This window comes from Patella vulgata, chromosome 8 (genome assembly GCF_932274485.2).
Source record: "Patella vulgata chromosome 8, xgPatVulg1.2, whole genome shotgun sequence".
In the NCBI taxonomy this organism is placed as follows: Eukaryota; Metazoa; Mollusca; class Gastropoda; family Patellidae; genus Patella; species Patella vulgata.
The window spans coordinates 31,241,676-31,269,029 of record NC_065886.2 but is presented as its reverse complement, the minus strand read 5'-3'; the positions used below and the strand labels follow the sequence as shown (position 1 = coordinate 31,269,029).

At 34.6% G+C, this 27,354-nt stretch overlaps 1 protein-coding gene across 3 annotated transcripts in view; it reads right to left on the bottom strand.

Moving 5' to 3' along the window:
* The window catches only part of LOC126831119 (transmembrane protein 131), a 77,569-nt gene extending 50,340 nt beyond the window's left edge, over positions 1 to 27,229 (bottom strand). Inside the window, exons 1-3 of one of the 3 annotated variants that reach the window (XM_050561755.2) lie at positions 27,026 to 27,229; positions 23,246 to 23,316; positions 11,117 to 11,154 (exon numbers count right to left, since the gene is read on the bottom strand). In XM_050561755.2, the coding sequence (XP_050417712.1) occupies positions 11,117 to 11,154; positions 23,246 to 23,316; positions 27,026 to 27,149 (233 nt within the window). In that variant the 5' untranslated portion in view covers positions 27,150 to 27,229. The remainder of the gene's footprint in view (positions 1 to 11,116; positions 11,155 to 23,245; positions 23,317 to 27,025) is intronic. The other 2 variants (XM_050561754.2, XM_050561753.2) reach the window with 2 other exon arrangements.
* Positions 27,230 to 27,354: the final 125 nt, after the last annotated feature.

The window sequence follows — 27,354 nt, the reverse complement described above, 5'->3', positions numbered from 1 at the left end:
AATCTTTTTTTTTCAATTTTGAGCAATTATACTAATCACTATACTTTGTTTATATCTTATATTACTTGTCTATATATTCAACATACCAACAAGGAAGCAAATTAATATAAGCCTAAATTGTTTCAATATAGTAACTAGAATATACAGGTCACAATTCTGTGGAATTGATTATGGTTGAAAGTTGATTATGGTCTTGCCATGTTAATAAATATCTAATTAATAGTTTATATAACTTTTAAGGCATAAAGAAAGACCTGCAATAAAAATTGCAACAGATCCACAAAGTGCTTCTCCTCCATCAACATGCTAACCCGGTTGACCGGGCTTCGATATCGGTGTCGGTGGATATAGTTCCCTGGAATTCTCTAGCTTGGTTTTAACTTGTCTGTGGATGCAGGACGGAGAGCCAGGCAAGGACAACATCTAGTTGTCTTCATTATATTAGCCCAGTCAGTATGCAGAAAAGTAGGACCTTAAATCTCAATCTGATTAAAACACAGATCCTATTTCTTTTCGTTTTTATAGTTCAAAAAACTTCTTTTACTTAATACTTGTCTTTACTACTAGTACTACACTAGGATCTGGAAGAGTTGTTATATTACATGTGTTCTGGTTGATGTGAGAGATTAGCTCTTGCAGGGCATGAAGCACACGGAACTGTGGGTATCCCACCAGAAACACAAACGGTGATTGGTTAATCAAATGTCTGACATCATAGGGTCAAAAGTCGCTCGTATGCCCCCTCACGCGACCTCCCACTACAAATGGTCAGATCTTCATGTAGTAGAGGCCATCAAAAGTATAAAAAAACGAAACAAAATATAGATCTGTATTTTAATCAGATTGCGTAAATCTCTTTTCATTTCTCCTTCATCAATTATATTCTCAAGATTGAGGCCCTTATAATAAGAGATAAATTAAAAAGCAAAATTTATCATGAAGGGAAATAAAACCAAGTTGGAATAAAACCTGCCTTTATAACATATGAATGACAGTCATTATAAATATTTTTGTGTCAAGATCAATTAATTACAATTTTATTACAGTTAAACATGCTATGTAATAAAATGGTCGAAATTAACATGAAACTGAAGCAAATTACACAAACAATAGAAATTCAATTTTTACCCTTTGGTATTTCTAATTCTTTATTCTAATTATCTATTTATAGAGTACATGAAATATGTGAGAACCACACCATAAATAAAACAAACAGAAACAGAAAGTAGGTCATTTTGGGACTAACATGTGGTTCAAATTTATTTCAATGAATCACTAGCGCATATGGGTCTTTAGCAGTGGGAGGGATCTGGAGGACCCTGAGAATCCCAACGAGTCTGGACCGATGACCCTACTCCATGTCACGTACAAACAGGGAATCGAAACCACACCAACTGACTCAATGACAGACCTCATAGTTTCACACACACACTTTTGATCACTAGACCAAGTAATCTAAAGTTTGCTGCGTTTGTTAGGCTTCTACATCTCACATACATGTATATGATTCATGAATGAGACATAAATTTCAATGACATATCATATTGTTTGTGAGTTCATAAGAATCTGAAATGTTTATTTAGAATTTCTTTGTTCATTAGTTATTTCACCTTTGATATTTACTTTACAGACAAAATGGTTATTTTTGACATTAATGAGAGACAGTCATTTTTAATGATTCATATATCCATATATTATATATACATGTATACATGTACATGTATATCTTACGAAATAATAAAAAAAAACACTATTGACAAAATATCAGAAATCAGCGGCTGCCAGGCAGGATACGCCCACATTTTCGAGAGATGGATAGAGAACAAGCTAAAAAGAAAGCGATTTTTCGTACAATTAGGGGCCATAATTCAGGAAGTTACGGTCCGATATGCACGAATATCGAAAGGAACCAAGATCTTTCGATTATAAACTTACATTTCAAGTTTCAACAAAATCGGATAAAAATTGTGACCTCTATAGGGTCCACAACCTTGATATACCATATTTATACGCTATTTGAGAACGAACGGCGGCCATTTTGTCGGTCGGTGATATAATAATACGGTTTTTCAAATCGGATAAAAATTATTACCTCTGTAGGGTCCACAAGCTAAAAACACGATTTTTCGTACAATCAGGGGCCATAATTCAGGAAGTTACGGTCCAATATGCGCGAATATCGAAAGGAACTGAGATCTTTGGGTTATAAACTTACATTTCAAGTTTCAACAAAATCCGATAAAAATTGTGACCTCTATAGGGTCCACAACCTTGATATACCATATTTTTACGCTATTTGAGAACGAACGGCAGCCATTTTGTCTGTCAATTTTGGGCCGATTTTCATGAAATTCGAACTCAGCCATCCTCAGGGTGTAACGGTGATATAATAAAACGTTTTTTTAAATCGGATAAAAATTATGACCTCTATAGGGTCCACAAGCTAAAAACGTGATTTTTTGTACAATCAGGGGCCATAATTCAGGAAGTTAAGGTCCGATATGCGCGAATATCGAAAGGAACCGAGATCTTTGGGTTATCAACTTATATTTCAAGTTTCAACAAAATCGGATAAAAATTGTGACCTCTATAGTGTCCACAAGCTAAAAACGTGATTTTTCGTACAAACAGGGGCCATAATCCATGAAGTTTCGATCCGATACATGCCAATATCGAAAGCAGCCGAGATCTTTTGGAGATACACCTATATTTCAAGTTTCGTTAAAATCGGATAAGAATTGTGACCTGTAGAGTGTCCACAAACAAATTGTGGACGGATGAACGAACGTCCGGACGGACAGGGGCGACGGCATAATACGTCCACATGAAAATGTGGGGGTATAAAAACACTTGCTTGAAGCACCATAATATTGAAATGAGGTCAGCAATATATGCATATATACATAGAGCTGGGGGATATTTCGGTTTTCCATAAAACAGTCAAAAATACTGTCTTCAGATATTTAACATAACTATTGAAAAAATAACTTTCTTTTATATTATTTACGATATTTTATTGCTTGGTGATGAATAAATACTGTTATAAACTCCAGAGCGTTCATTCCACGAAGTTTCCAAACGCTGTTACAGAGTTTTGTTTTCGTCACGTGACTTCTCGCTCTTTTCCACCCGACTTACACTTTTAAAAGAGCAGCAATATAAATAATGCTAACAGTAGAGATTGACTGATTATCATTCAGCATCAGCAATGTCATGGCAGTTCGTGATCCGAAAAATTGTTATTTGATTAAATCGTTTGATACTTTTTGAGATAGCACTATGTTTTATAGTTTAATTTAGTATTCTTGTATTGTATAATGCATTTTCAAGAAGGTATACATTGAATGAGAAAATACGAGTTTGCAAGGCTAAGTGAATAGCATCAAATTATACCTGCTGTACCTGTAGCTATAAAAACATGCATGGCAGAAAGAACACAAACTTCTTTTTTTTTTTTTACTTTTTTGTGCCTCCTTCATATGTAAATATTCTAAATTTTAAGATATCATAATTTTAATATATTGGAAATTAAAATTGTAATAAACAAGAGAGAGAGAGAGAAATGGGGTTTAACGTCCACTCGACACAAACTAGGTCATTTTGGGACTAACATATGGTTTTGTTTTATTTCAATAATTCGCTTGCGCATAGGGGTCTTTAGCAGTGGGAGGAAACCGGAGGACCCGGAGAAAACCCACGAGGTTGGACAGGCGACCCTACTCTGTGTCACGTACAACCAGGGATTCAAAACCACGCCAGTCGACTTAATGACAGACTTTATGATACAGCGCGCGCACGCTAACCATTCAGCCATCCAATCCCCCTTTAATAAACAACAATAACATTTATCCCACCCTTTAAGCAAGTCTCCATGGCTATAGATAGATCTATGTCTGAACTAGCTCATTAGATTTTGTTTGAAAATTCGGTGCATATGTACTTTTAATAATGTTACGTGACTACTCCAGGGATATTTCAACATTTTATGCATGTTTTTTTTACATTTAAAGGGTGCTAAACTTAAATTATTCACATGTTATAAAATATTGTGGTAATATATCGCAATATTTTTTGAAAATATCACAATATCTGTTTCCAGGGATATCGCCAAGCTCTATATATACATGTACTGTGAATGTTTACACCATTATTATAGCTATAAAGTAAATATCGTCCAGTCCTACTAAAACAATGGTGATATTTATGTCAATAGAGAAATATCAAGAAATGAAATGAAATGGGGTTTAATACCCTACTTCTCTGCACCAACTTGGCTAATGAAGAAAGGAATAAATATCTTCTTGTCCAACTAAAACAATGATAATATGTCAATAAAAAAATATCGTCCAGCCCTACTAAAACAATAGACAATGATAACATGTTAATAAAGAAATAGTGAAATGAAATGGGATTTAACATTTTACTTTTCTGCACTGACTGGGCTAATAAATATCATCTAGACAGTGATAATGTGTCAATAAAGAAATATCATCCAGTTATAATATAGAGAGTGATAACGTGTGAATTAATTATGTGTTGATTTTCTACAACATACTGTATTATATTGATTGATTTACCATTCTTGACACTATAAATAATGGAAACTATTTGATTCAAGCTATACACACAGCGTCCAATTAGTTCCACCAGATTCCTGAAAGTCTCAATGCATCATTTCAACTCTATAGACTCCCTTGCAAACTACATTATTAGCATGAATCTGATATATTAGAGAAAAATGCAGATAATGTATCATTATTTTAAATATGCATTATGCAAGAGCTAAACCTGCCAATTGCAGGTCTTTCATTAGGCCAGAAATGTTATCTTAATTAAATAATCAGACATTAATTAACTTATCCAGACCTTAATCAACTCTCGATGCCATCGTTAGCTTGCGATATTTAGTGGATTTGAATACATTTTGTGATGGATAATTTAACGTAAAAATGGATAATCAAGACTTTGATTATTATTGTAATTAAATAACGTTATTAATATCGCTAATATTTTGGTTCAGAGTTAAGCAATTTTACAGAAATTTTCTGCATATTCTGTTTTCATTATCTATTTTTAACTATAATAGTGAGAACTATAAACTCTTTATCTAATCTTACATTATGTCCCTTTAATTCTTATTTTTTAAATACTATCTATTGGCGGTTTGCAAACATATAAATGAGATGACCATATGCCATACAGTGAGTTATGAGGAAAATTTTGCCTACTCTTATTTCCAATTCCAACTACTAAGGATTCTTTTGCGAGTATAGCAATGTGTACACAAGGTCCTCAGTTTTGTGTCCCATCCAAATGAATATACCAGGCCCTCCATCATACACCAATGACAAGGGGAAAGTATGTCGGAAAATCCAGATGAACTTTCTCGGTTAACACAGAAATCGAACACGGGACCAGCAGGTTCACGAGCAGACGTCTTACTCACTGAGCCAACCGTGGCTTCCCAAACCTATACAGATATTGAGCAGATAGCAGACACACACGCCAATGCACAAGCTTGAAAGGTGACTGGTAACAATCTCAGAAAAAAAGATGGTGGCAAAAAAAACAATAAAACGAAATAGAAACTTTAGATATCTCTTAACTCAAAGCAATAGTTTACAATATGTTGAAGCCGCATTATGGAAGATAAGATAAAGCATCGACAGTTCTCGCTATAAGTATAGTTAAAAAATAGAATGTGCTGAAAATTTTAATCAAATTACTTCACTCTGAGCTGAGAAAACCTCATTTTAATAACACTGTAGCCTTGATTGTCATTGTTACTGTTACGATAATAAACAAAGTCTTGATCATCTATTTTTGCGGTTAATCATCAACAGAAGCTTAACCGCAGATCGGATTCAAATCTGTTTTAAATTGGACCCATCAGATGGCATCAAGGGTTGATTATGGTCTTGTCATGTTAAAAAATGTCTAATTAATAGTTTATATAACATTTAAGGCCTATAGAAAGACCTGCAATAGACAGATTTAGCTCTTGCATAATTTATGTTTAAATAAAGCCTTAAAACACATAGTCTGGAGGCTCAGCACGGGGGGGTGTCCATCAAATGGGCACAAAACCAGACCCAACTTTTCTAGGGTAAAATTTTGCGTAGAATACGATGCCGAGTGGTAATCAGTCCGCCGTTGGGGCATTTTCGAGATATTCGGGGTCAAAGGTCAAATGGGTTCATTTGCACTGAAAGTGAACGCGCAGTCATTCTTGTATCATGAAAATAAGCTGAAAATGATCGAAAGTAATCACACTTTCAATAAAAATGTAAACTTGCTAGATTCACCTTGGTTCTTTGTGATCATAGAGGTCAAAAGGTCACATTTTCCGTTTTAGCACTAGGAAGATTTAAAGTTATAAATGTCAGCGTAAAATATAAAGATAGGTTGCCAGGCAACGAAACATACGCCCACAGCAACTAAATCGTCCGGGCAGTCAACAAGGGTTGTTGCATATTTTTACTTTTTTCGGTAATGAAACATTTATAATACACTAAAATCTGATTAAGAGCAACAACTCACGAAGTAATTATCAGAAAACTATTAGAATTTGTTTGGTTTAGAGCATCACAAGATTTTGCAAAGTGATCAAGCGCCATAACTTTGGCAGTAATTATCGGAAATCGTTGAAAATCAATAGGAATCTTCGTCTCATGACCTCAAACACTGTGTATAAATTTAAACTCAATCAGATATTAACTTTAGCCTCTAGAGCATCCACAAGATTTTTTGAAGTGATCAAGGGCCATAACTCTGGCAGTATTTATCGGAAATCGCTGAAAATCATTAGGCTTCTTCGTCTCATGACCTTAAACAATGTGTATAAATTTAAAGTCAATTGGATATTAACTTTGGCCTTTAGAGCATCCACAAGATTTTTTGAAGTGATCAAGGGCCATAACTCTGTCAGTAATTATCGGAAATCGCTGAAAATCAATAGGCTTCTTCGTCTCATGACCTTAAACACTGTGTATAAATTTAAAGTCAATTGGATATTAACTTTGGCCTCTAGAGCGTCCACAAGATTTTTCAAAGTGATCAAGGGCCATAACTCTGGCAGTAATTATCTGAAATCGCTGAAAATCAATAGGCTTCTTTGTCTCAAGACCTTAAACACTGTGTATAAATTTAAAGTCAATCAGATATTAACTTTAGCCTCTAGAGCGTCCACAAGCAATTGTGGACGCCGGACCGACGGAATCCCAGTCTAGGAAAACCGACGTTAATCTGCGACGGAAAACACGTATATGGCGACGAGATTAAATGTTTGCAAATTCTTTATGAGTTTTTATGAATTTCGCCGGAACATGGACGCAGATAAAACCGACGAATGCATTGTACATAGTAGTTCACAGGATATATATGTCGTAATGGTCAATGTTAGCAGGAAAATTTTGGCAGGCTTTGTGACGCGGCCTGCAGGCTGGAGTCCAACACTGAAACTATTCAATTGTTTTTCAGATAACTAGTATCATTATGTATAACAATCGTTGTGAAAATAAATCGGAGAGATCTCGATTTGACAGTTTTTACGTATTTTTGAAAAAGGTTTCAAAATGTGTTGGTTCTGTTATGCAAGATCATTTTCGACGTTCCAAAGTAAATGTTCTGTGCTAAGACCACCTAAAGATACATTTTAAATGTTCCTATTATTAATTAGAACAGGTTTCGCTTTAGTTTTTATATCTTACGTTGACATTTTATTGCTTTAAATCTCCCTAGTGCAAAAACGGTAAATTTTACCTTTTGACCTCCAGGGTCCCTAAGACTAAAGATGAATTTAGCAAGTTTACATTTTTATTGAAAGTGTGATTACTGTCGATCATTTTCAGCTTCTTTTCATAATACAAGAATGACTACGCATTCACTTTCAGTACAAATGAACTCATTTGACCTTTGACCCCGAATATCTCGAAAACGCCCCAACGGCGGACTGATTACCACTCGGCATCGTATTCTACGCAAAATTTCACCCTAGAAAAGTTGGGTCTGGTTTTGTGCCCATTTGATGGACACCCCCCGCGCTCAGCCTCCGGTCTAACATGAAATCTACAGAGTCCTATCTTGTTAAAGAATAATCACTAACAGTTGAGACATTGGTTGGGTTTAAACAATATTTTTAAACCCAAAAATATACATGAGTATACAAGTATATATTCCTCCAGATCGTTGATTGAATTTATACAATATTTTATTTTGAGTATAACATGAGAATATACAATACTGATATATACATGTTCTCCTCCAGCTCCTTCACACCAAGTGTAGTATTAACAGTTAAAAAGCTGAGTACTTTAAATGACACGACTGTGGGGGAGTCTAATAATAAATCAATACACTGTTTCCTTATTGAAATGTGTCAACGACCTAATCACACTTGGTTTGATTTATAGAATCTCTACAAGTTAACAGGTAGACAACTGGATTGAGAAATAGTGGGTTGCAAGATAGATATATGAGTATGTAAACGGCAGCCAGGTGTTAAAATTCAATGGTCATCAATGCTGTATGTCTGGCTATTTTGATCTTAGATCTTTGCTACAGTGCCATGGTCGTGCTGGTAAAGAGTGATCGTATTTCAGACCTGTTCATAAGGAAAAACTTCCACTGTGTGAAATTGTCACTCTTACCTCTTGCAATCCATATTAGACAATCAAGAGAGAGAGAGAGAGAGAGAGAGAGAGAGAGGGGGTCATTTCAAGACAAACATATGGTTCAATATATATTTATATTCAATAACTTTTAATTGCTTAAACATGCATTATGCAAGAGCAAAATCTGCTTATTACAAGTCTTTCTTTAAGCCTGAAATGTCATCTAAATTATCAATTAGACATTAATTAACTTATCCAGACCATAATAAACTCTCGATGTCAAGGCTAGCCTTCGATGTAGGCTGGATTAGATTCCTATATGCCGCTAACGGCCAAAGTTAATTAAATCTGAAAAAGTGGATAATCGAGACTATGCTGTTTATATTAATGATTTTAGTAATGATAACCAAGACTATGCAAAAATTTCACCGGCTTCTTTCTCGGCTCATAGTGGATCAATTTGACTGAAATTTTCAGCAAATTACCTTTACACTATCTTGTTTTAACTATTATAGCGAGAACTGCCATCTCTTTATCTTATCTCCCATAATGTATCTTTAAATTAAAGTTTTCAAAGATTCAGTTAGTTTGTTCATGGCTCTAGTATTGTATGTTTAACTTTTAAGCTGATACCAAGACTGGATACGGTTGGTTTTTATCAGTTAATAAACAAATGGTTAAATGAAGATGGCGATACACCATACTTATAGTGAAATTTTGCCCAGACAGCGGATTTTCCACCAACTCTTAATCAAATTCCAAATCTAAAGGGTTCTTCTACATGCACATAAATTTTCTGTACCATCCGAATGACTAGACAACTGTTCCTTGTCCGGTTCTATGACAAGATAAAACCATGCAGGAAATTTACCGTCCAACACCAGGAGCGAACCTAGCAAGCCAGTGTCTTACTAAGGCAACACTGCTTCCTATTAATTAATATACTATGGTGTGGTCAAGCATCATTCACACTAGGTAAAAGAAGCAGAGTATATCCTTTGTTTACTTTCATTAGATCAATAATCATACTATTGACTGGAACCACTGGGGAAAACGATCAATTAAATAAACAAATCTTTATTAACATTAGTTTTTACCTAAACATTGGCTATGCTTCACCACGTTCTCTATTTTTATACATGTATAAATAATAACAGTGTCAATGTGTGTAATATACACTTTAGACGGTGCAATATTACAAGAAAAATGGGTTCCCAGGAAAAGGAATATATGTCCACGGTAGTAAATTGTCTGATAAAAAGTTACAAGGGCAATAACCCATAGTAACAGTGTCATTGATGGGAATGTCAACGTGTGTAATTTATAAGACTAAAACAAAATATGGGTTGCCTGAAAACGAAACATGTACCAACAGAGGTAAATTGCCTGATAAAGAGATATCAAGGGCAAGAAATGCAAGACACGACGTAATTATCGGAAATCATTCAATAATACAGACTAAAAGAAAACATGAGCTGCCAGGAAACGAAATATATGCCCCCATCAGCCAATCGCCCAAGCAGTCCACATTAAAAGATGTGAGTCTTTTATATATCGCACTTGAGCATTTACCAGTACAAGACACTAAAAGTTTACCAAGGGCAACAACCTATGTAGTAATATTCATAAATCTTTAAATATTTCAGACTAAAAAGAAAAAGAGGCTGCCAAGCAATGAACATACACCGATAGAAGCAAATCTATATGACTAAGTATTTTACAGGTCACTTGAGCAAGGCATTAAAATGTTATCAAGTGCAATAACCTATGTAGTAATTAAGTAATTATCAGAAAGGATTCTTGCCAGAATTAACCTAAACAGCACATCAATCAGATGCTAATGTTAGCTGCTACAGCAACCACAAGAATCTTCAAAGCGATCAAGAGCAGAAACACCAAAGTAATCATTGGAAATCAATAGACTTCTTCAGATGAAAACTTTAGCAACTTAAAGAGTTAGAAGACTTTCAAAGTGATCAAGGGCAATAACTCATTATCAGGGCAGAAATCATTGAAAATCAGTAGACTGCTTCATCTCCAAAGCACAAAGATTGTGTATAAAGCCAATCGTAAAATAAATCTACATGCAGCCGTGACAGCATTCAAAAGATTATTCAAAAATCAAAGTGAGCCAGAGCTAAAACTATCTAATAATATCAAGAAATTTCGATGATAAAGTGCAGGCATATAGTTTATTTTGGGACTAACACATGGTACATGTATCAATAATTTGTTTGCATCCTAGGGACTTTAACAGTGGGCGACCTTAATAACAGACCGTATGATTAAAAGTGCCTGAGTTAGACTAGACAAACGTCCTAAAGCTAAAATATACTTTTACACCACAAAAAATAAAATAAAATGTACTTATTGGGAGTAGCTCACCGTCTCCCAAATTAACTTGTAATGATTAAGTTGATAAGTGGATCGCATCAACAATATTCATGAACCAAGGAATTATTATGATATCTTGAACAGAACACAATTAAAATAAAGATTCTTACCTAAAATCTTGATTTGAATTTGAATGGCCTGGTTTTATCTGAAAAATATAATAAAAATATATACAGAGACAGTATAGTACAGTGAATTTTCATAACACGTAAAAATATACAGGTCTATTAGAGGTGTATGAATGAAATGGTGTTTAACGTCCTATTTTTCTGCTAATGAAGACAGCCGCACACCATGCAGTGTGATATGAAAGGAAATGTTGCTACCCACTCTTTGTCGAATAGTTCTATTACATGCAGAGTTTTCTGTCCCATCCAAAGGACAAGGTTTGCATACCCTTACATACTATAAACATCATGATCATTTCACTAACCAAACTACCTTCTGTATATTAAATCATTTGTCCAATATCCAATATACCTTTTCGATTAATTAATTGAGAGTAAACATCTTTCTTTCTACAGTGTAATTTATTTATATTTAAGTAAATGATTTCTATATACCTGTTTTCAGATCCCATAATTATTGTATCTTTGTAATATGTAAATATTTATTGAATAAATTGAACACTAACAAGAAATGAGAAAAAAAACAACAAGATGTTGTTCTTTGCCAAGCCCTCCACCCTGAGAAACTGTTTCGACCAATACTAGGACACACACACTGGCAAGACCGTGCACATAATAAAAACCTTCACATTTCGAATTGGAAATAAGAGTAGGCCAAAGTACCGATGTCTGCTTAAATTTCCCTAATAGCACACTGTATGGTGTGTGTCTGTCTTCAATAGCCCCGTCAGTGCAGCACAGTAAGACTTAAACCCATTGTATTATCAATTAAACTGGATAATATACTGTATGTAATATGCATACAATTACAATGTATAATAGTTTCATATACATTGTATACAATGTATAATAGTTCCATATACTGACTATATGCATACAAAGTATAATAGTTTTATATACACTGGTTAATATAATGTATAATTGTTTCATATACACTGGATAATATACAGTATATGTATACAATGTATAATTGTTTCATATACACTGGCTATAATATGAATACAATGTATAATAGTTTAATATGCACTAGTTATGTTTACAATTCATAATAGTTTCATGTACACTGATTAATATATACCGTAAAGAAGTTTCATATACACTAGTTAATATACAATGTATAATAGTTTTCTATTGATTTTATATTGAGAGAGAATCTGGTTGACTGAGGTATTGATTACCCTTGAACAAAAGACAAGATTTTAACATTATTATTACATGTACCACACCCTAAAATCTCATTCACAGATCAGACTTCTTTAGATTTCGATATTGCTTATAAAAGCTTTCGTGACATTTTATACATTGCATACAGATTTTAAACTCTCGCATTTCACTAATATTAAACATCACACATCGCATACAGATTTGGAACACTAGATTTCTTTAATATTATACATCACACATACAATGTACATGTATCTCTAATATCATACTGCAATCACCCTTACTTTTGATTTCCAAAATATTAAACACCGCAATTCTGCATACTTTTGACTCCATGCTATTAAACACTGTAATCCCACATCCCTAATATTAAACACTGCAATCCCCCATACTTTTGATATCTATACTAATATTAAACACTGCAATTCCACATACATTTGATTTCCCTAATATCAAACGCTGCAATCCCACATACTTTGGATATCCTTAATATTATCCATCATTCATCACACACAGACATGGAACTCTCGATTTTCCTAATAATATTCTTTATCATTATACAATCATTCATCGCAAACAGGCTTTTGATATCCTTAATATTATTACATATTCCAATCCCACACAGACTTGGGGAATTTTGGTATCTTAAATTTATAATTATTAATATTATACATTCACCCATCACACAGGTTTCTCTATTTCTCTAATATTATACATTGTTATCATTCAGAGATACACGTAGTAGACTACTCTACCCCTTAAAATATGCTATACATCTCACTTGCATCCCATCCATTAAACAGTATTTATAACCATATGACGAAGTGAAAATATCTCTCAACATTCAACATACCCCACAGACAATACAAACAAGCCAAAAGGTCCTACATGTAATAGTGCTGGGTTATCAACCGTTAAAATTTTTATTTTGTTTACTTAAGAAAGCATGAATTAAGCTGTCAAAAATTAAATTTCGTTCGAAAAAGATTGTCAACTTTTATGAAATTGTCAATTCATCTGAATACTTGACAGAATTATTACCATGAGATGTTTTTGTCACTAACACTGTAATCATTATGGTTGATATGGGAGTGGTCTTAATTATAACAACCGAGACCAAACATTAAAATACCACTCCTATATCAACAAGTTCAAATATTTAAAATACAATATAAAATAGGGTTTATTGTCCTGCTCTTCTGTACAAATAAATACAGCAAACATTTAAAGCAACAGACCGTTGTTTTTATTTTACAGTCTATGTCTTCTCTTTAAACCAAGCTAAAGTACCGAATCTAGTTATGATGGGCCTTTTTTAAGTCTGATTGAATCCGAAATAGGACGATTGTCTACCATTGATATTTTGGTTTCATTTTCTTATTTAGATGTTAAAAAATCAATCTTTGTACCGGTACATTTACTGAAAAATGCAAAATGCCAACTATATATATTGGAGAAAAAAAGAGAACAAGCTCTTTGGGTAAACAGCACAGCACCTTGCAACCTCTTAATTGAATATTTTTTTCAATGTGATTATGTCACTATCCTCAGAGCAGAGTACATGTACTGTACATGCCTGAATTTTTCACGACTAATTGTTAATATTAAGCACATGATAGTACATGCAAATATTATTATTGGGAACACCCAATAATTCGAAGAAGAATGGAGTTCGCAGGCGTGCACATAACCAGTACATGTTCTGCACAAAGCAATACCAAGCGATAAAATAAATAAAAAGATAGATTGCCAGGCAAGATAATGTTTGACGCTCACAATCAAAGTTGTTAAGCTTCTTCACCGAGATGGAACACTAATTGTTTAACGCCCACTGACTCTCATCCTTCTTATCACATTCGTATTCATGTATACATTTTCATGCAAGAATTCCACATAAGGGAGACCTTGGGCTCTCTTCATGAAAACTTAAACAAGTTTGAACATTCTAGCTCAATTAGAAGGTGAGTTATTGTGTCCCAAAAAGTGTAACAGACAGACAGATGGGCAGACAGACAGAAGAACCCATTTTAATAGTCCCCTGCTTTTTTCAAAAGGGGGGGGGACAAAAATATATGAATATATGAGAGCGAGAGAGAGAGAGAGAGAGAGAGAGAGAGGGTATCCTCCACACAACAAAAACTAGGTTATTTTCGGGACTAACATATATGGTTCATTTTTATTTTAGAAGTCTTTAGCAGTAGAAGGAAACCGATGGACCCAGAGAAAACCCATGAGGTTGGACAGGTGACCCTGCTCGTTGTCCCGCACAAATGTGGAATCGAAACCACACCACTTGACTCAATGACAGACCTTCTGATCCAACGTGCAAGCGATAACCATTCAGCCACCCATTCAGCCACCCAACCCCACTCATACGCCATGCAGTGTGTCAAACTGAACCAATTCACTCGAACTATGCTCTTCACATTACTGTTTTCCTAAATTAAACTGAGTCATATACAAACAGACTGGTGTTAAACAGGAAGTTTTGATTCAATTAAAAATTTATGAATAAAACAAATAAAAGGAAACATAATAAAATATGATATAAATATACAAATATGTCACCAAAGAAATAATTATGACAATGACCTACTAAAGTTATCACAAAGTTTTGTTTGGGGAAATAGGTGATTCATCAGCAAGTGTTATACGGAAATGAAATGAAATGATAAGGGGTTTATTGTTGTATAGACTGATGAAGATATGTCATTGAGTGTGCTACAAGGCATTCATCCATATTTTCCGGCGTGGTTTCCCCTTGTCAGTGATGCAGGACAGGGGGCCTAACAAGGACAGCTGTCTAGTCTTTCGGATGGGACGAAAAACTGAGATCCCGTGTACACATTGGCGTGTACGTAAAAGATCCCTTGGCAGTATGTATGGTGTATGCCCATCTTCATTAGCCCAGTTTAGGAGCAGAACAGTAGGACATTAAACCCCATTTCATTTTGTGCTACAAGGCAAGGGCAATTTTGCCCAGACAGCAGCGTTTCGGCTTACTCTTCATCAAATTGCAACTGTTAAGGCTTCTTTAATGTGCACAGTCCCCTCAAATAACTAGACGCTGTTCCTGTCATGTTTTCCATCTCGACCGACACCCGAACCTCCTGATTAGTGAGCCTGTACTTAACTCACTGAGTCACCGAGTTTAACGAGAAGAGTCAGAAAATGAATAGACTAGATCGGACTCAAACAAAACAAAATGGCAATTTAAAGTTGATCAATAGTTTTGATAACAAAAGTGGATATAAGTGAATATTATGTAATATGTCTCGTACGGACTAATCAGAAAAATATAATACACTGCCAAATATAAATTATATATACATTATATATACATTGAAATATATATATACATTTCTAACAACTGAACTCAGAAATCTGGTGTAAACCAAAAATTGTTTGTAATGTTGATTTTATTGGTTTCGTAAGAGTTAGGAAGAATAAGTTGATATCATTCACTTTTACAAATGAAAATGTATGACACAAACACATCTACAATGTAAGTCGTCAATGTTTAGTCAGTTCAAATTGTCAGTAAATACGGTGTGGTCCATTAGTATGTGTTATGTCCCTTAGGTGTTAAGACTGTGACTAGTGATTGGTTAGGTTTGTTACATTTTTGCACTAGAATTAACATCTTTAACAGCTTGTTACACACCTGATAATTAATGACTACTGTATAATTTCTAACCACATTCTTCTATACATAATAAACATAAGTTTAAAATAATGATCCTTATGATTTAATGACAAAACATTTGATTAGTAAAACGATTAGGTTTACAAGTGAATAGTATCAGTTTCACAATGTTAAAGGGCATATGGTTCTATGCTTTGGAGACGAAAATGGGTCTAAAAGCACCTAATAAAGGAGCTAAATCGCTAATATTTGGGACCTAGAAATTGACACAAATGGGTCCAACACATATATACAATGTAATAATGTAATATGAATGTATATAAAATGATTTACATTCAATTGTTTCCATTTTTACCCTAATTTACGATCAGTTATGTTCGGCAAAATATGGCAGAAGTCTCAACTGAACGGCAATCTCTAGCATCTGGTTATTCCAGTCTACAGGATAGTATTTATTGTGCATGCTCTCCAGATAAGAATATGACATCACCGTTTGACATGATTTGTGGAATATGCCTAGCCTCGTTCTTCGAGTCCCTTGTTACAAATGGCGCTGAAACATACATGTATTATGGTACACGATTCGTGTACCAGTGGTAAAATGTTTAGTTTGTCTTAAATATTGGATATCAGAAGCCCACCTTTTCCCAGTAAGATTACAACAACAATATTGATTTAAATTGACAAATAATTCATTGGGATGATACTGAGTTAGGGACTTAGCTACTTCAATGTAATATGAATATATTTAAAGTGATTTATATTCAATTGTTAAAACAATTATTGTAATTTCTAGTCAATAATGTTTGGTGAAATATGCGAATAGTCTAAATTGAACAACAGCCGTTTACGTCTGCATGTGTAATTATTATCATTTCGTTGTTTGTGAATCAGTAATTACTAATTACTTCCTCATTGTCCTGTGGGATATATCTTTCATTTTTCATTACAAATGAAGCCAGAAACCATAGAATACATGACTTGTGTACTGATTATACAGCATTCATTGTGTCTTAAATATTGAATATTAGGATTCCATATTTTCACAGCAAGATACACATGTACATGCAACAACATCAATATTGATTGAAATGGACCAATATTGATTTCTAACTTGTGTTTTTAATTTCAAATATTAAGGGACATATTGCGGTAGACTAAGAGGTTTAGCACCTTTATCTATCAATGAGCAATATGACTTCTGACTTATTTTCTAATAAATATATATGTACAACGTATATAATTCGGACACACCAGTACAGTCATGTCAACAATACTATTATTATTATTATTATTATTGCTGTGTTCAGTCATCGGTGAAACACTTCAACACAAGGTCACCTACGGTACAAGCTCAGACAATGTTTGTTATATTTGGCTGGTGAGCTGAAAGGAGCTCCCCTTTAATTTTCAAAAGTCAAAAATTACTCTCCTAAAAAAAATCCCCTAGCTCGGACAATTTGATGAGTTTGGTAAATAAGTATGGCTATAAATCATAATAATAAAAGTGATTCCTTTCACTATATAAAGCAGATGTACACCAGCTTCAAAGTAGAATAGTTGTACAATCACACACTGATTTTTGACCGATACAAAAACTCTCTTCAGATCCTGATTCAAGCTCCACCAAGTGCATAATAAAACAATTGACTGCAATCAACTAATTAAATCAATCATTAACCCCACCATTTCATTTGAATTTAAATTCCAACTGTCGGGGTGGGGGGGGGGGGGGGGGGTAGTAGTTTAACATGAGCACTGAAATCACAAGGTCTGTCATTGAGTCATGCAGCATGGTTTCAATTCCCTGCTTGAAATTTGACAGAGGAGGGTCGCCTGTCCTACTTCGTGTGTTTTTTTCTGTGTCCTCAGTTGCTAAAGAACCTTATGTGAAAGCGAATTATTGAAATAAAATTGAACCATATGTTAAATGTTAGTCTCGAAATGACACTGTCTGTTTGTCTCTCTCTCTCTCTCTCTCTCTCTCTCTCTCTCTCTCTCTCTCTCTCAGGGGAAATAAAATGAAATGGGGTTAAATGTCCTGCTGTTTTGCTCCGACTGGGCTAATGAAGACTAGCATACGTCATCCAGTGTGCCACTGCCATGAGGGAAATTTTGTCCGGACAGTGGCGCTACAGCCTACTCTTATATCGAAACTTTCTGAAAAAGTTCATCTGAGTACCTGTAATTGCTACAAACTTTACTGAGCACTCATGCATAAAAACCACTTTTAAAACTAGTTTTAATGATGATAGGTGGAGAGAAGAATATAATGTAGTACATGTATCAAGGTCACCCCAGAGGTTCTAGTTCAATGGATACATGTAGGTTGTTTTTATTTATTAAGTTTAACAATTTAAAGGAATACAAGTTTATAAATAAAGGCTAGCAACAAAGAATATGCCCTACAACAGTCCACAAAAATTGTCGCATATTTTCTTGGGGTTTTTTTTGTGATTTACACTAATACCTGATCAAGATAGAGAGACAGAGAAATGGGGTTTAACAACCACTACACACAAACTAGGTCATTTTGGGACTAACTTATGGTTTAATTTTATTTCAATAATTTGCTTGCGTGTAGGGGTCTTTAGCAGTGGGAGGAAACCAGAGGACCTGGAGAAAACCCACAAGGTTGGACAGGCGACCCTACTCCCTGTCACATACAACTGGGGAATGGAAACCACGCCAGTTGAACTAGAAACCTATGATTCAATTAGTTAAAAAAAAAAAATAATGAAAAATGTATATACATGAATTGAAAATTTCATGCAAATTACTTTATTCTTAGGGCAAAGTTACAGTATGACTATTTGAAGTTATGACTGTAAGAAGATGTAGCGTAGATTGTTTATTTTTCTAGCAATGGTACTTGACTGTCTCAATTATCCATTTTATAGTTAAATCTTAAATCACACAGGTGTTTTAATCCATATAAATCTCAGCCTTCCGACAGTCCAGTTAGTCAATTTTAGGCTTGTCATGTTAATATATGTCTAAATGATAATTTACATAACATTTTGAACATAAAATAAAGACCGGCAATAGACAGATTTAGCTCTTGAATAATATATTTTACATTAAACATAAAACTGATATCAGTAGATTAGTGTATTATTGTTGTTATAAATGCACAAATCTGCTACTTCACACTGACCACATACAATATATTGAGAGAGAGAGAGAGAGAGAGAGGGTTTAAGGTCTACTCGAAACAAACTAGGTCATTTCGGGACTAACATGGTTCAATTTTATTTCAATAATTCGCTTGCACGTAGGGGTCTTTAGCAGTGGGAGGAAACCGGAGGACCCGGAGAAAACCCACGAGGTTGGACAGGCCACCCTACTCCTTGTCACGTACAACCGTGGAATCGAAATGAAATGAAATGAAATGGGGTTTAACGTCCTACTGTTCTGCTCCTAACCTGGGATAATGAAGACGGGCATACGCCATACAGTGTGCTATGAGGGAAATGCTGCCCGGGCAGCGGCACTACGGCCTACTCTTATATCGAATTTCAACTGCCAAGGGATCTTTTACGTGCAAGCCAATGTGTACACGGGACCTCAGTTTTTCGTCCCATCCGAACGACTAGACAGCTGTCCTTGTCAGGCCCTCGGTCCTGCATCACTGACAAGGGGAAACCACGCCGGAACCGTGGAATCGTAATGATGCCACTTGACTTATTATGGTGTAACAGTGATATATTTGAACGTTCTTTTAAATCAGATAAAAATTGTGACCTCTAGGGGGACCACAAGCTAAAAATATGAGTTTTCGTAAAATCAGGGGCCATAATCCAGGAACTTGCGGTTCGATATGCGTGAATATCAAAAGGAACCAAGATCTTTGGGTTATAAACATACATTTCAAGTTTCATCTAAATCGGATAAAAATTGTGACCTCTACAGTGTCCACAAGCTTAAAAAGTGATTTTTCGAACAATCAGGGGTCATAATGCGTCAAGTTTCAATCCGGTACATGATTGGCAAGTTAATAAATCATAATTTATATAACATTTAAGGCCTAAAGAAAGACCTGCAATGGGCAGATTTAGCTCTTGCATAATGCACCTTTAATTTTATTGTGGTTAACTCACACGCAACTGTAGAAATGAAAATGTATATATTGAGATATTGTAATGTAATATCAAAATGGTGTCTATATAATAGTGTATTGTTGTTATAACTGTCTAAATCAATTTACCAATGGTAACATATGTTCCAACATAAATAAATATATATATTAGTACTATTACCATAAATTTTTTGTAAAACCATAATAGTGCAATTTGGTTTGTTTTCCTGCAAGCTGGTAAAAAAGTGTCTGATATTGATTGCAGTTTGAAGTCTCGTCAACATAATACTTCCCTCATCTTCAGGGCTGACAGTCAATAAGTGTCAGAGACAAGTATCTCTGACTTTTGTTCAAAAATCTGACGATGTAACTTTGTAAAATTAAATACTAGACAATGTATGACAAATCTACACACGTTAAAACATGGTCCTTCAGTCAATGACAACATATATTAACAAATTGAAAAATGTATATATTGAACGATACTGTAATCAAATATCAAAATGGTCCTTCGATCATTGACAACTTGGTCCTTCAGTCATTGACTATCATAGCATGGTCCTTCAGTCATTGACAACATTGTCTTTCAGTCATTGACAACATGGTCTTTCAGTCAGTAACATGGTCCTTCAGTCATTGAAAACATGATCTTTCAGTTATTGACAACATAGCCAAGAAAGTTCATCAGGATTTTCCGACATGGTTTCCCCTTGTCAGTGGTGCAGGACAGCTGTCTAGTCGTTCAGATGGGCAAAAAAACTGAGGTCCGGTGTACACATTGACGTGCACGTAAAAGATCCCTTGATAGTTGAAATTCGATATAAAAGTAGACCATAGATTAGTGGCGCTGCCCGGGCAAAATTTCCATCATAGCACACTGTATGGCGTATGCCCGTCTTCATTAGCCCAGTCTGGAGCAGAACAGTAAGACATTAAACCCCATTTCATTTCATTTCTCTTCAGTCACTGACAGCATGACCCTTCAGCCATTGACAGCACAGTCCAGCAGTATTTTATTATTTCATATTATTGGAAGTTTTCCACTTTTTTTGGCAAAATACATGTACACTATTTATTTCATTATTATCAGTTAGGTATAAATATAAAAGATATACACACAATATACATGTAGTTCTAAAATAGATCTTTTATACCTAACTAATAATAATACAATATATATTGTATGCAAGTCGTGAGAAAATAATACAATGAAGTCTAGTGTAAAATATGTTTAAGTTTTTCGAAGCCTGTGTGATCGTATTTCTTCAATGGGGCACAGCAGTGAGATGACAATTTAAGGTCATGTGTACATATTGGTGTGCATGTTAATAACAGTGGCTCAGTGAAAAGGGAGACAGAGAAATGGGGTTGAATATCCACTCAACACAAACTAGGTCATTTTGGGATCAACGCAATAATTACATTTTATTTCAATAATAACAGTGGCTCAGCAGGACGACAATTCAAAGTCCTGTGTACATATTGGTGTGCATGTTAAAGAACCAAGTTGAAATTCGATTATAGCGCATGAACGGCAGGGTTAGCCCTGACTGTATAAAAGTTGCCTCACAGCATACTGTACAGTCAGACAGATGTGATGACAATATAGGATCAGTGGCGGATTAAGCTCCACCAAGGCCTGAGGTGGCAGTTGCTGGAGGGCCTATTTAGTTTTTAAATAGGGCCTATTTAAAATGGCGTGGGCCGAATTAATTTCGGGTCAGGGCCTATGTTGATTCCCGTTGGGCCTAAACCCCACCCCCTAACATTCATTGTCTATGCGTTTTTAATTGTATCAGACAAGACTAAAAAAAATTTTTTTACAAAATCTTTGGGCCTGAGGCTGTAGCCTCATCAGCCTCACTGATAATCCGCTACTGTATAGGATCACAATCAAAGTAGTTACACGAACAAAGTCATCAGTATCACAAAAAAAACATCTTTGAAGCATCTAACAATTTACTTCCTTAGAGAACATAACTCGACAAATGAAATTTGAAGCACAAGAAAAGTCACAGTAACCTGTGATTTTAATAGATATTTCATTACATAAAACATCCTATTCAAATTCAGACAGCATGTAAATCATACATTATGACATTATAATAGGGATGAAAGATACTTAAAAAGTGGATGATATAAGTGGATGATATATATACATTTAGGCTACATTAAGAAAGTATGTAAAATGTCAACAAAAGATATGAATTATGAATACATATTTATTGTTGTTTTTATGTTTATGTAGAAGAGGGTGCCACAACCCTTCTTTTAAAAGCATGCTGTACAAAGCTGCACACTGTGTTTGCCAGTGCAAATGGCGGGTTAAACATATTTTCAAAACAAAATGGGTAGTTTAGGTCCTCAAATGTTCCATAAACAAGTGTCTTGCAGAGTTCCTAATAGTGTTTGCACTCAATGAGATAATGCCACTCTTTTTTAACTTGCTGTTGAGGGAAAAGCCACGGATGTGGAGTCATATTCTTGTACTGTCCTCTCTCTATTTCAAGAGAATTCAGAATGTGCGTTTAGCCAGAGACGGGACATGGTGGTTTTCGTTTTATGATTTTTGACAACTTTGCAGGTACTGGCCTGTTAATATTGTTTTTAAACCTAAAAAATGTTTCTGGTCATCTGAAAAACGAAGATGTCTTAACTTTGATGATGTATGAGGTCATTAAACAAGTCTATTAGGCCTTCAATCCCATAAAAGTTTATGTTATTCAAATGGTTTTGAATTCCTTTCTCAAATTTAATTTCGATTCACAATCAATGTGGATGTATAAAAACATATAACAGTTCCAAGGAATGGAGCTATACGCCCTTTTATTGGGGGGGGGGGGCCACGGTGGCTCGGTGAGTAAGACATTGGCTAGCTAACCTGGAGGTCCTGTGTTCGACCCCTGCGTTGGCCAAAAAAGTTCATCGGTACTTTTCCGATGTGGTTCCACTCCTTGTCAGTGTTGCAAAATGGATGTCCTGGCAAGGGACAATGTACAATCGTTCAGATGGGACAAAAACCCAAGGTCCTGTGAACACATTGGTACCCATGTAAAAAGCCCTTCGAAAGTTGGAATTCAATACAAGCATAGGCCTTAGTGCCTCTGTTCGAACAAAATTTCCCTGATTGCACACTGGATTAGTCCAGTCAGAGCAGAAAAGTAGGACGCTAAAGCCCATTTCATTTCCTTTAATATGGGGCATTTAAAAAAGATGTACTTACTTCTAAAGGTATACCACCATTATTATAATCTCCTACTATATACGTTAAATGTTTGTCTGTTTGTATGAAAGCTGTAATAGATAATAAACAGTGTTAAATATTAATCGGACAAAAACAACAATATACGAAATACGAAAGAGAGTGAATATGTACATTTGTATTTTAACAATCTTATTCTTACTGGTCAGCCTGATGTATATATTGTTTCGTTATATTTTATCATTGTTTGATAATGACGAGTGAATCCTAGTCGACACATCGCTTAGTAATAAGCAGTATTGCAGACCTGTACAATATAGACTGTTATTAAAAAGTGGAGGAGAACCGCACTACACACAAAACCAAACAGACAAGATAAATCTACATAGCTATTGCAAGAAATAAACAACAAATATCAAATCACTCAAGTGAATGGATCTAAAATTCTAAAATTGTTGTATATTCAAGGTCAGAATGAAAAATATATCTGTCTAAAATTGTTGTCTTTTCAAGGCAGGAATGAAAAAAAAAACGTCTTTGTGCACTGTCCTCAAGTTTCATTACTCCCAGTCAATTAAAATGAGAATCAGCTGCTTATTACAGAACATACTCATCAGTTAAATCGGTCACGAAACAAACAACTAAAAGCATGAACTGTATAGCTCAATTCGAAGCTGATTTAGTGTGTTCTGAAAATTGCTTAGTCTATGTAGAATTAACTCATCAATAACTTCCATATGATTTTTCAAAATTAAATAAATAGGCATCTTCCTCTCATGATCTTAATCATTATGTTAACTGGAAAAGACTGGACATAAGGCACCTGTCACAGACATTTTCAGACACAAATTATCAACTTGTGTGATAATTTGTGTCTAACAATGTGACAGGTGCCTTACACTGTATGTTCAGTCTTGCAACTGCAAAATAACTACAGCTTCCATAGTGTCCACAAGCAATTATTGTCAACTTATTATGAGAGAGTAAAAGAAATTCAAACATTTTTTTATACATGTACTACTGAATGTGTTGATCATCGAAAATCATTTTTCTCCATATAAATAATCATTGAAATAAGTATCAAAAAATTAGGTTTTGGAACTAATCTGTTTTTTTAAAAAAAACCTGGTGTCAATCTGTAGATAAAGGCCATTTTCCAACGCTATAAAATAAAGTCAGTCACCTAATTTTGATTAAACTAAGATAAACATGTCAACAGTGAGGCTGATGTTCCTCTGTCTCAATCCCATAATAAATAGATGACACTCATTAATTACTTTTATGAAGCATCAAGTATTCAAATCACTGAGCAGAAAAAGCTTATTATTGATGTAATGAAACTATATACAAAGTGTGACCAAGTTTCACACTCTTACTTGGAAGCCGCAGTGGGTCAGTGAGTAGGTCGTTAGTCAGGTGTTCGATCCTGCTGTTGGCTGAGAAAGTTTGTCAAGATTTTTCGCCATGATTTCCCTTGTCAGTGGTGCAGGATGTAGGGCCTGATAACGTGTATATTGTTATCATCAAACTTAGTTATGACATTCACGTAATGTCAAGGAACATCTACACGATGTTTGAACATTCTACCTTAATCAGAAGTAGAGTTATTATTATGTTTCAAAACGCGTGAAGGACAGATGGATGGACTGACAGGAAAACGCATCTCATAGTCCCCTGCAGGCCCAGAGTACACACGGATTTGTAGTAAAAAAAAAACATTGACAGATGGAATTCAAAATAAGAATAGGCCGTCGTGCCCCTGTCTGGACAAAATTTCTCACATACCACACCGCATGGCGTATGCCAGTTTCCATTACCCTAGTCAGCGCAGAAAAGTAGGACGTTAACCCCATTTAATTTCCTACAGTCTATATTGCAATACTAGTTACATGTGTCTCTTATGATACTTTTACAATTTGTTTTTTTCTTTTGTCTTTTGTCATTTGATAGACTGAACCAAGGGAGTAGAAAACTATTTATCAATACAATTCTTCACAATGATTGATATCTCAAGCGTGACACTTGTTGACATGATCCATTGATTAAAGCCAGGGAAACGATATAATTTTCCTTAGCAACAAATTGCATCACTGTCAGTAATACCAAATTATTTGATTTTAAGTATCGGTACTGTTAATTCTTTTAAAAATGTCAAATTTAGAAAATGACCTCGTTTGAACATTTTCATTGATAAGAAATTGTTTGCTGGTTTACTTGAGTAAAACAAGCCAACAGTAGTCAATGTATTGATATAATGAATCTATACTCAAAGAGTTTCATCGCTCTCCCCCAATTACAACCGAAGTTATCGTGTTCCAAAGTCTCAACTAATCAAATTGCTTATCTCTGCTTAGCCGTAGTGGAAAATGCGCATATGTATATTCATCAAAAATATACCTTTTTCCTGAACGCTCAATATAACTTTTGTTCATTTTCTTCCTAAACATTGTGTATTTCTTAAAAATAAGGTTGAGTAATTAAGGTACAAAAAACAAATAGGTGAAACAGCAAGGACATGTATATATTCTTCCAAAATATACCTTTTTTCCTAAAAGCTTACTGTAATTTTTCCTTAATATACATACATAATTTCTTAGAAATAATTAAAGGGAGAAATGGTACAAAAAATAAATTGGTGTACAAGTACATGGAGGTTGGAAGAAAATACAGATCAATTACATGTAATTTAGGGGGGTACATTTCCTCGTTGCTAACTGGTTTCAGGATTTAGTCATCACGTACCGGTACCTATCATTTTTTTAATTAAGGGGGGGTACATTTCCTTACTGCTAAGTGGTTTCAGAATTTAGTCATCATATACCTTTTTTCCCTGGAATAATATCTGAGCAAAAGGAAGAATTTAAAATATCCTTATGGAAAAGTCATCATACAACAACTTAAAATGTGGATTGGGATCGAGATTCGTCTTGCATTCCTCGCATGATCAGAATAAATCTTTATCTCGACTGACTGGCGATTAACTCTAAAAATGACTCTTTAAATCAAAAAAATGTCTGATGTGGTTGATGTCAGTGTTTAATTACCCATTTATGTGTTTTATATTGTAATTTGTAATAACTATTCCTAGTGCCAGACTAACAACTTAAACCATAAAACACTCATCAGTATCAAATCTAATTGAAATGAATAGATCATTTAATATATATAGTGTCTATTGATCAGATTTTGCTTAGAAACTGTTTATTTGTAACATAACATAAACTATATATAGGTCTATAGATAGAACACACTATGCTCCACATGTTGCATGTGCCATGATAAAAACAGACCTATGGCTGTCACTTGTTATTTAATTATATCATCTTTATCAAAACGTTTAATCATAATATAAATTTTATTGCGACATTTAGGTGCAAGTAAAGATATAATGTACATGAATAATATGAATATCTACTGGGCAAAGACTGAATAAGAAAGCTTATTATTACTGCTACATATATTTGACCTACACTTCTGATAAAATTGGGGCAAATTCACGCGATAGTATGGCCTGAGATTTCCCCTTCAAATAGGGAAGTGTGTGTGCAGTTATTGCAGCGTTCGCGTTGACAACTCACTAAATAAAAAACAAACTTAATGTCTGAAATTTGTTTTCAGAGATAAACTATTGTGGTAATTAGCAAGAACTTCTCAGATAAAGCTGTCACAGACCCGCAATCAACAAATATTTTTGGTGTAGAACGTCACAATATTTCCTGATTGTAAACACAACAGGTCCGTTATTCACTAACATTTTATGGAATATACCGTTACGTTATGAGGAAGAAAATAATATCCTACCTTGGCCGTGGCTTTCTACTGCATGTATATTTGATGTATTAGGGTGTAATGTATGTAAAACTATAAGAAAACGTAAAATATCTATCACTTTGTCTTTCGAGTAATTCTCTGACACCCGCGCCATGCTTGCATCCTTCACTGACTTGTCAATCTATTGAAAACTGTTAGCTCTACAATTCAGAAACAATTCTGCAAAATCTAAAGCAAACAAAAATAATATTTTCCACAACGATTCATCTAATATGTATGCAAACTCTCTAATAATTACGTATTTGGGGTATTGCTAGGAATATGCAATACGAAACTATATCAAAGAAAACTAGCTCTGT